Genomic DNA, 11,203 nt, shown 5'->3' with positions numbered 1-11,203 from the left:
GGAAGGAAGTCTCAGGCCAGTGGCAGGGGAGTGGGCCTGGATCTTGTGTCCCAGAGGAAGAGGTGGATCTGGTGGTATGGTTATCTGGGGTTCTTCATAGTCTGCAACAGATATGAGCAGCTGTGGTTTCATGGGGGTTTCCTGCCCCTAAGTCCTGGGCAGATGGTTTAAGAAAAGGATGATGATCTGGACAGACAACCCAGAGATGAATGCGTACACTTGAGGGTGGGGCTACTCTCATAGCTGCTCAGCTCATCTCCCTGAAATTTCACTCCGTAGTAATGTTGCTGCAGAAATAGGAAGACATCCCTGCTGTGTTCTTTCCCTTGTCTGTCTTTCTGTAAATGGTTGGTGATCCAGGGCTTGTGTATTAAACCTGACCCTTATTTTTCTGTAATGCTACAGAAAACCATCAAACATTAGAACATCTTCTTGACATGATTTAATATGCTACAGACACAAGCACTGGAATATTTTTGAGGTTTTTTTTTTTTAATTAATTGAGATGTCACCATGCAAATTACCATCCAGAGAAATCACAGTTTGTTTACAATCTGGGTGCCTTCAATTGCCTACATTGCAATTCCTTATGGATCTTTGAGACAGAGTAGTCTGTGGAAATCAGCTTCTACTCAACCTGGACCTGAGAACAGTTTTATGAGCATTATGTCACATGCAGGAGTATTTTAAAAGCAATGTTCTGTTGAATATGCAGTGATAACCTTTAAAATTAATATGTCATCTAGTATGTATTGAGGACTTTCTATTCGTCAGACGTGGTTCTAAATGTTCTCATATTATTTTATTTAATCTTCTTCACTATCCTGGGAGGTAGCTGTTATGAATATTTCCATTTGACAAAGGAGAACCGCGGCAAACAGACTCATTTAAAATGACGTGGAGCTAGTAAATGTGGTAACTCCCAAAAGCAACCATTATTTATTAAAGGAAATGGGTAAAATAAGATACAAAGAGAACAAAAAAGCACAGATCATTTACTTTGACAATTTCTCTGCATTTTTATGGCTAGAGATCGGACTAATGGGTATTGTTTATATAAATATACATTTAAGTGGAATTTGCATTTTTAGCTTTATATTCTTGTTCAGTTATCTTAAGATTGTAAGCAGCACAGCTTTTTAAATGTAATTTTATTTATTTATTTATTTTTGGCTATGCTGCGTCTTCATTGCTGCTCGGGCGTTTCTCTAGTTACTGAGAGCGGGGGCTACTCTCTAGTTGTGGCGTGCGGACCTCTCATTGTAGTGGCTTCTTCTGTTGCAGACCATGGGCTCTAAGGAGCACGGGCTTCAGTAGTTGTGGCTCTCAGGCTCTAGAGCACAAGCTCAGTGTTTGTGGCACGCGGGCTTAGCTGCTGCATGGCATGTGGGATCTTCCCAGATCAGCAATGGAACCCTGCATTGGCAGGTGGATTCTTTACCACCGAGGCACCAGGGAATCCCCAGCAACATAGTTTTAAATGAGATATTATGTTTAATTATTAATAGTTATTTCTAATGACTAAAGAAATTTAAACCATTTCCAATATCACTGACCCCATCTGACATGGGCTGAATTATTTAAGCTTCTTTTGCCTCACCTTCCACAGGTGCACCTTGCCTGCATACATTTCTTTTTTTATGTTACATTTTTTAACTTTAAATTTGTTCATTTATTTATAGTTTTGGCAACACGGGTTCTGTAGTTGCCCCACAGTATGTGGAATCTCAGATGCCTGACCAAGCATTAACCCCTTGTCCCCTGCATTGGAAGGTGGATTCTTAACTACTGAAAACGTTGTTTTCAATGGCTGCATAGTTTTCTATCGTTTGAACACAGTGTAAATCTTTCCCTGTTATTCACCATTTATCCTGACATGTAAGAAGCTGCTGAAGAATTCTCCTCTAAGATCTGATACAGAGGGCCCTGCTATGGACATCCCATTACTGCTTTATGGGGTGCTTTTAATTACTCAATGAGCCATCATGTGAAGAAGGGAGCAGAAGTTGACAAGCTTGCCTTCAAGTGCCTGTCTCAAAAGGGCTTATGGTCTCAGACCATTTGTTTCTCTCAGATCTGGGTTTCTATCTTAACTTGTTTTCCAAGTTTAGTTAAGCAACAGTGCCCTATTTAGTTTCAAGAAATCAACTGTAGCCTGCACTGAGTGTATCCGATTGATAGAAATTAACTGGACAGGCAATCACAAAAGATTACCTTCATCAGAGGTAGGTAGAAGGAGAAAGGCTGACAGACTGATTTTATGTCAGTCTTTCCTGTGAGTCTGCCCTTTTTTCCTTTCAAAGGCCTCCCTGAATTAGAAATGGAACTAGAGTCTTAAGTAGAGGGGGTCATGGGGATGACTATGTTGCCGTGACCTTGGAAATTATCGAATTAATAAGGGACTACTCATGGCATAGATGCAAAGTGATATCCACGGGGTGCCTGGTATGTGCTGTACAAGAAGTGTGGATTGCAAAGTAGTCCTCCTTTGTTTCACAATGATTTGAGAGATGGCATAACAAAACAATAGAATTTTTATTGTTTTCAAATACTTTGAAAAATAAAATGCTAACATTGGTTATTTCATGTATTCTTTGAAGACTGCTAATGATTCAAATGCTGCTCACCAGATTCAGCATAAAACAGTAAATTGTGCCAGTGAATGTTCCACAAAGGTGAGTTTTGTTTTCTCCATGGAGGTAGGAATGACACATGGCACATCTTTTTTATCTCCTTAGAATAAGGAAGACAGACTCCAGAGCTACATACCCTGGATCCAACCCTATTCTGCCAAGCACCAGCTGTGTGACTTGAACAAGTTTCGGAGACACATAGGGTTTCATTTTCCTCATGAGTCAATGGGCTTTATAATAATAACAGAAGTCTCACGTGTTGTCATGAGGGTTAAGGGGCTTCATATATATGTGCAAAAAATTGACAACACTAATAAAGAATTCTCTCACGCACAAAATTATTAGCTGTTCTTCTCTTGGACCATCTTCTCTCTTTCTTTATAAGCAGATATGAGGTAGCTTTCTTCCTACTCACAATATGGAGGGTTCATCTGTTGGCCCCCGTGGCTCAGCCCTCTACTCTGATGACATCATGCTGGCACATCCCTGCCTGTGAGAGGAGGAACCATCTTCCTCCTCCCACAGAAAAAGACACTTGCTCCATCCCAAATTAACGTCAAGTATTTTGTTTGTTATATAGAATTATGATCTTTAAATTTTCAGGATAGCCTTGCAGTCCAGTTAAAAAAGCACAGACTTCTTATCTCTGGCCAATCATTTTAACTGTCTAAGCTTTCACTTCTTTATCTGTAAAATGGACAGATAATGATTACCAGGCAGGAGAGCTGTGATAATTATGTGTGGTAATATATATGAACCATGCCTAGCAATCTCGGTACACAATGATTCTTTTCTTCAGCCTGAACTATTCACAGTTAGTGGAAAACTCTAACAAAAGCATCAATCCTTCAGCACTCAGCTTTCTTTATAGTCCAACTCTCACATCTATACATGACCACTGGAAAAACCATAGCCTTGACATGTGGACCTTTGTCGGACTTTGGTCAGCAAGTGACTGTACTACCTGGTATTTCATTTTCCTCATGATTCAAATCTGTCTTGTGAAAAAAAAAAAACTATAAATAGCAGCGTAAAGGATCTATATATGGAAAGCATTGAAAACACTGATAGAGAATTCATTCACACAGCACACACACACACACACACACAAACAAAAGTTAGCTCTTTTGTTCTTGGCAGATACTCTCTCTTCTTTTCTGGGGGGCCTCACCATAAGCCAATGAGGGATCTTCATTACCAACCAGAGATCAAACTATGCCCCCTGCAGTGGAAGAGTGAGTTCTAGATACAGGGCCAGCAGGGAAGTCACACTTTCTATTCTTCCACAAGCAGAATCCAGGTAACCAAGGATGGTGAGCTCATCCAACCACCCCAATGATCCAGAACTCTATTCTGATGACATCTTGATGGCAGAATCGTTTTCCTCATGTCCCCCAAAAAGGTGCACTTTTTTTCATCCCTCATCTACCCCAGTATCCTAGTGTTCACTTAAAGAATTGCAATTCTTAATCATTTCAGTGTGATCTCATAGTCCAGAGCATGAACATGGACTTCTTTTCTTAGGCTAATCATTACAGTTAAATTCTCTACACTTTCATTTTAGTTGTGAAACAGATTAATTACACTTACACTACAGCATTTCTGTCTTAAGTATATGTCATAATAATGGCACATGGTAATACCCTCTTTCAACCTGAAGCTTGCCCACATACAGAAGTCTCTGGATTGGGAGATGATGAACGGTAGCACAGCCTGTGTGCCCTCAGACAAGATTTCAATTCAGTGAAATACAGTGTAAAAGCAAAAAGCTTTGGAAGCACAGCTTTGGGGGTCTGCTGGAAGGTCATATGCAAGCATGATCCAAGATGACTTCCTAGAAAGCTCAGGAAGTGCTGCAGATGAGGTGGGGGTGAGGCAGGGAGCCCAGGTGGGGAACTGGTGTGTGGTTGCTGCTGGTGGGAAGGATGTGGGTGGGCACAGATCTGGGGAGGGGGTCTTGTGTGGATTGTCTCCACAGTTCTATACTGTGAGTCCCAGCCAGCACAGTAGTAAATGCCCACATTATCTTTTTTCTACAAAATTTACCATAAGGGTCGAAGTGATCATTCGAGCATCTTTTCTTGCCTCAATTTTGTTCTTCCCGCCTACTTGATTTCGAGCTGCAGTTGTGGTTGAGATCACATAAACCAGATGCTCCAAAGCCTGATTCCTTTTCTGCCGGTACCAGTAAACAGTTTCTGACTCAAAATTTGTGCTCTGTATCTTGCAATGTATGTCAATACTTTTCTTTACTTCTGCGGAAAGAGATATCTGGGCCTGCTCCACTTTTGATAACCCAAGTCCAGCTGCAAGTAAAAGAAGAGAATTTCTACTGAGCTTCTGATAATGTAAGGAATATCCAAGAATTTCTTTGCTCGTTCATCTAAAGTGAAATGGTCAGGGAGTGACTCACAAGCCCCGAAGGAGAAAAATGTGAATGCTTCCAGTGGTGACATCCTGTCTGCTGAGCTGTGTGCTCAAAGAGAAGGCAAGAAGGTGGGGGGACCTGGTGGCTAGATGCCTCAAATCAGTGGAAGGGCATGGCCTGAGCCAAGAAGGGGAAGGAAGTGGGTGGTCTAGCGGGTCTTTGGGCTCATAGGGCCTGAGTCTCCTGTTTCCTCTGGTTTTCCCACTGGCCCTGCCGATCTCAAAAATGAAGCTAGTGCTCACTGGAAGGTTATTTGGCATGAACGTGAAGGAGCCATGGAGGAGTCTTGATTTCTATAGAATGAAAATGATTTCTATTTGCCCAGGAGCTAGTTCATGAACACTTTTCCTTAGCATAATATTTTCAAATACTGCATGTTTAATAAACATTGACTTTTATGGTAGCAAATATTAACAAGCATTTTCTATTTGTTAGGCTATTTTTCTAAATGTTTTTCATCTTACAGCCATCCCATGATATTGATATTGATGTTGGTCGTTCTGATTTAATAGATCAGGAAGATGGGGTTTTTCTCAGGAAAAACGTGGAGTGACGTGAATCAACAAAATTCACCCAGCTCTTAAGTGGGACGTGCTGGGAAAGATGCTTATTGAGGAGATTCAGACAAATAGGATAAAGGTGAAAATAAAAATGCCTGTGATCATACTCCCAAGACTAACAAGTCTTATCATACAGTGTCTTAATTTCTAGATTTCTTCCTTGCAAATATATAGATATCAATACAATATTACGGATTATACATATATTTATAAGCCGCACTATGTCTTTTGATTGGCTTGCTTATTCTATTTACATTTAAAGTAATTATAGAGGGAACTTCCCTGGTGATCCAGTGGCTAAGACTGCTCATTTCCAATGCAGGGAGTCTGGGTTTGATCCCTAGATGGAGAGCTAGATCCCACATCCTGCAACTAAGACCCAGCAAATAAATACAGAGTAAAATAAACAAAGTAATTATTGATATGTATGTACTTATTGCCTTTTCATTCATTGTTTCGTGGAGTTTTCCAAAGATTCGGTTTTGATCTTTGCTTCTCCTTTTGCTGTCTTCCCTGTCATTTAATTATTGTCTTTAGTGTTGTCTAGGTTTCTTTCTCTTTTGTACGTGTCTATTATAGATGTTTGGTTTGTGGCTACCATGAGGTTTACATGTAGAAATCTATATAGAGGATATTTTAAGCTGCTTATCTCTTCAGCTCAAGCACATTTAAACAACCTTTCCTTTTTACTCCACACCCTCATGTTTACTGTGTTTTTAGCCTCTTTTGTGTCTTTTTCTTTTATTTCCTTAATTGTTTATTGTGGATATAGATGATTTTACTCCTTTCATCTTTTAACCTTCCTAACACCTTTATATGTTTGATTTACCGCCTTTACTGTATATTTGCATTTATCAATGAGATTCTTCCTTTCTTAACTTGCATATTTCTAGTTGTGGCCTTTTCTTTGCTACTTAGAGAAGTTCCTGTATCATCTCTTGTAAAGCTGGTTTGGTGGGGCTGAATTATTTTATCATTTTCTTGTCTGTAAAACTTTTGATATCTCCATCATATCTGAATGAAAGCTTTCCTGGTTAGAGTATTCCTGGTTGTTAGGTTTTCCCCTTTCATTATTTAAATATGTACTCTCTTCTTGCCTGCAGATTTTCTCCCGAAAAGTTAGTTGAGAGCCTTATGTGTCCAGACACTAACAAGCTAAAGGCAAGATTCCACAGTGACACTTGCCAGGACCGGTGTCCCTGCGGTAAAACTAGTTTCCCAAAATGGCCACTGCCAGTATCTATGTCCTGTGGGTGAGTCCCAGTTGCCTCCTGCCTCTGCGGAAAGCTCACCAACATCAGGAGGTGAATCTCACCCAGGCTCCTTTCACGAGATTTTGTGTGCAACCTGTGTGAATGGGGTGTCTATATCCCACAGACCTCTGACTCTCCCAACAGTAAGCCTTGCCTGCCTTCAAAGCCAAATATTATGGGGTCTGCTCTCTCTAGTACAGGACCCCAGGCTGGGGAGCACTGTGTGGGACTTGGCACCTGTGTTTTTTTGGGAGAAACGCTGTGATTGTTGTTTTCCTCCTGTTTGTGGGTCACTTACCCTGGCTTATGAGTCTTGTTTATACTGTTCCTTAGCCTCTTCTACCCATCTTGTTGTAGTTCCTTCTTCATATCTTTGTTTGTAGAAGATATTTTTTGCTAGTCTTTGGGTCTTTCTCATCAGCAGTTTCTCTGTAAATAGGTGTAATATAGGTGTGCCATGGGAAGAGATAAGCTCAGGTTCTTCTTAGTATGCCATCTTCTTTGATCATTCTTTTCATCCAGACTTGTTTTGTCTTTCCTTTGGACCAGGAAACTTTATAGAGTCAATTTATTTAAAACTCTCTTTCTTAAATTGGTATGAAAGTGAAATTGTTAGTCGTTCAGTTGTTTCTGACTCTTTGCTTTCCGCTGGACTGTAGCCTGCCAGGCTCCTCTGTCCATGGAATTCTCCAGGCAAGAATACTGGAGTGAGTAGCCATTCCATTCTCCAACTGGTCTTCCTGATCCAGGGATCGAGCCCAAGTCTCCTGCAGTGCAGGCAGATTCTTTACAATATGAGCCACCAGGGAAACCCAAATTGGTAGAGATGATCTTATTTACAAAGCAGAAATAGAGACACAAAAGTAAAGAACAAATGCATGGACATCTAGGGGGAAAGGGAGATGAATTTGGAGATTGAGATTGACACCTACACTATAGACACTAACAGATAAGTAATGAGAACCCTATATAGCAGAGGAAACTCAATGCACTATGGTGGCTGAAAAGGGGAAGGAAATCCAAAAAAGAGGATATATATGGATACGTATGTCTGATTCACTTTGCTGTACAGCCAAAACTAGCACAACCTTGTTAATCAACTATACTAAAATAAAAATTTTAAAACGTATATAGGAGCCTGTGGTGGTGGTTTAGTCGCTAAATTATGTCTGACATTTTATGACCTCATGGACTGTGGCCCGCCAGGTTCCTCTGTCCATGGGATTTTCCAGGCAAGAATACTGGAGAGGGTTGTCACTCCCTTCTCCAGGGTATCTTTCCAACCCAGATATTGAACCCCTGTCTCAGTGCATTTCAGACAGTCTCCTGCCTGGCAGGCAGATTTTTTACTGACCAGGGAAACCTATAGGGGCCTGGGTAGATTATTTTTGACTCTAAAAAGCAACAGTCTCTCCACTAAAAAACTGTCATGGTCATAAGCAGTATAGGTCAGGATGTAAATCAAAATATAAGAACACAGAAATGGGAGAGGAAAGGCCGAAGGCTCGTATATCCATATTCTTGCAAGAAACCTGCTACAAATAGTACTATTAGAAATAGAAAATAAGAAACAGAGAATAAGAATTGTTTTACATTGAAAAGCCAATAGATCATTTATTGACATTTTACTCATTCTGAGAACATACCTACTATTCCAATCCTGGGCACGTGCTTTAGCACCTAATGGTAACATGAGTCAGTTAGTGTTCTGTGATGCTCAGTACAACCTCGTTTGTGATATTGGGAACAATGGATCCATCCTTTCGTTGTCCTTCACTTTGTTATTGCTGTTTAGTCGCTAAATCTTGTGCGACTTATGACCCCATGGACTATAGCCCACCAGACTTTTCTGTCTATGGGATTTCCCAGGCAAGAATATTAGAGTGAGTTGTCATTCTCTTATCCAGGGAATTTTCCTGACACAGGGAAACTGAGACTTAAAACTGAGTCTCCTGCTTGGCAAGCAGATTCTTTACCACTGAGCCACCAGGGAAGCCTGGTCCTTCAGTTAATAAGTGGTTTCATGTATTAATCAAGAGGAGCTAGAGTATCTGGGTCCCTTTCCTACTCTGTCGACTAGCCATGGACCAGCTGTGTGGTTTGGACAAGTGATTGAACCACCTGGTACTTTATTTGCCTCATGAGTCAAATATATTTCATGATAAGAGAGAAGATCTCACAGATAATGCAGTTTAAAGGAGCTAATATGCGCAAGGCATTGTGAACACTTATAGGGAATTCATTCAGACACACCAGTGTTAGTTCTGGTCTTGGCAGGCATTCTCTCTTCTTTTCTACGGGGGCCACACTTAAACCCTTAGGTTCTCACTCTGGTCCTCGGATTTTCTTTTGTTCCATTTTCGTGGGCTTTTCCTCTCTTTGTCTTTTAGCCAGTGCCATTTTGGACTCCTTTTTCTTAGTCTAACTATTTAACAACCCTATGGTGGATCCTCGTTCCCCAACCAGTGATCAAAACTGTGCCCCCTGCAGGCAAGCATGGAGTCCTAACCACAGGACCAATAGGGAAGTCCCACTTTACCTTTTCTTCACAAGCAGAATCTGAGTAACCAAGGATGATGAACTCATCTAAGCACCCCAGTGACACAGAGTTCTATTCTGATGATATCATGCTGGCAGAATCCTTTTACCCGTAACTCAAAAAAAGGGCCCTTGTTTCATCCCTAATTTATCCTTAATAGTCTAATATTCACTTAAAGAATTGCAGTCCTTAAACTTTTCAGTGTGATCTCACAGTCCAGTTCAAAGCATGGATTTCTTTTCTTTGGTGATTGTTAGGATAAAATTTTTTAGGTGTTTATTTATTTATTTATAAAATGAACCAATAATAGTTGTACAGCAGCCTTGTCATCTTGAGTATATGTCATAATTAAGGAATATGGTAATGCCCTTTCTAAACCTGAAGCTTGCCCACATACAGAAGTCTCTGGATGGGGAGACGATGAATGGTGGCACAGTCTGTGTGCCCTTAGTCCCTAGAATTCCCAAGAATTCTATTCATTGGGATACAGTGTCAAATAAAGCCTGAAGGTCAAGCACAAGTGTGATCCAAGATGACCTCCTAGAAAACTCCGGAAGTGCTGCAGATGAGGTGGGGCTGAGGTGGGGAGCCCAGCTGTGAAACTGATTGCTGCTAGTGGGAAGGATGTGGGTGGGCACAGACCCAGCGAGGGGATCTTGTGTGGGTTATCTCCATAGTTCTAGTGCCGTGAGCTCCAGCCAGCACAGTAGTAAATGCCCACATCATCTTTTTCTACAAAATTTACTGTAAGGGTCGAAGTGAACATTCGAGCGTCTTTTCTTGCCTCAATTTTGTTCTTCCCATCTACTTGATTTCGAGCTGCAGTTGTGGTCGAGATCACATAAACCAGATGTTCCAAAGCCTGATTCCTTTTCTGCCGGTACCAGTAAACAGCTTCTGATTCAAAATTTGTGCTCTCTATCTTGCAATGTATGTCAATACTTTTCTTTACTTCTGTGGAAAGGGAGATTTGGGCCTGCTCCACTTTTGATAACCCAAGTCCAGCTGCAAGTAAAAGAAGAGAATTTCTAATGAACTTCCGATAATGTAAGGAATATCCAAGAATTTATTTGCCCGTTCATCTAAAGTGAAATGGTCAGGGAGTGACTCACAAGCCCAGAAGGAGAGAAATGTGAACGCTTCCAGTGGTGACATCCTGTCCGCTGGGCTGTGTGCTCAAAGTGAAGGCAGGAAAGTGGGGACCTGGTGGCTGGATGCCCCAAGTCAGTGGTAAGAGGGTATGGCTGAATAAGGGGAGGAGAAGGAAGTAGCCAGACTAATGTGTCCTTGGGCTGTTAGTTTTGGTTGCAGGCTCCTCAGACCTGAGTCTCCTGTGTCCTCTGGTCCTTCATTGGCTCTGCTGATCTCAAGATAAAACTAGTGGTTTCTGGAGGATTATTTGATATGACTGTGAGGGAGCCATGGAAGAGTCTTGATTTCTGTAGAATGAAAATGGTTTCTGTTTGCCCAGGAGCTAGTATTTTTCTCAGCTTAGTATTTTCAAATATTGTGTGTTTAATAAACATTGACTTTTACGGTAGCAAATATTTAATGAGCTTTGTCTATTTGTTAGGCAATTTCTCTAAATGTTTTTCTTCTCACAGCAATCACATAATATTGGTGTTGGCAGTTCTGATTTTATAGATCAGGAAAATGAGGTTCAGAGGAGTGATGTGACTCAACAAAAGTCACCCAGCTCTTAAGTGGGATGTGCTGGGAAAGATGTTCATTGAAGAAGTTCAGAGAAACAGGTAAAGATGAAAATAAAAATGCCTGTGATCCATATAGTT

General features: G+C 40.9%; 1 pseudogene and 1 gene segment (V, D, J or C); both read right to left on the bottom strand.

Annotated features, from left to right (window-relative positions):
• Window positions 1-4,282: 4,282 nt before the first annotated feature.
• Window positions 4,283-5,089, bottom strand: LOC128046294 (probable non-functional T cell receptor gamma variable 10; annotated as a pseudogene).
• Window positions 5,090-10,092: 5,003 nt separating this feature from the next.
• LOC128046293 (probable non-functional T cell receptor gamma variable 10) lies at window positions 10,093-10,568 on the bottom strand. The segment is given in 2 exon segments: window positions 10,093-10,418; window positions 10,526-10,568. Coding segments are annotated over 2 exon segments (369 nt in total).
• Window positions 10,569-11,203: the final 635 nt, after the last annotated feature.

Source organism: Budorcas taxicolor, chromosome 4 (genome assembly GCF_023091745.1).
Source record: "Budorcas taxicolor isolate Tak-1 chromosome 4, Takin1.1, whole genome shotgun sequence".
Taxonomy (NCBI): Eukaryota; Metazoa; Chordata; class Mammalia; order Artiodactyla; family Bovidae; genus Budorcas; species Budorcas taxicolor.
This window is presented reverse-complemented; position numbering and strand designations above follow the sequence as displayed.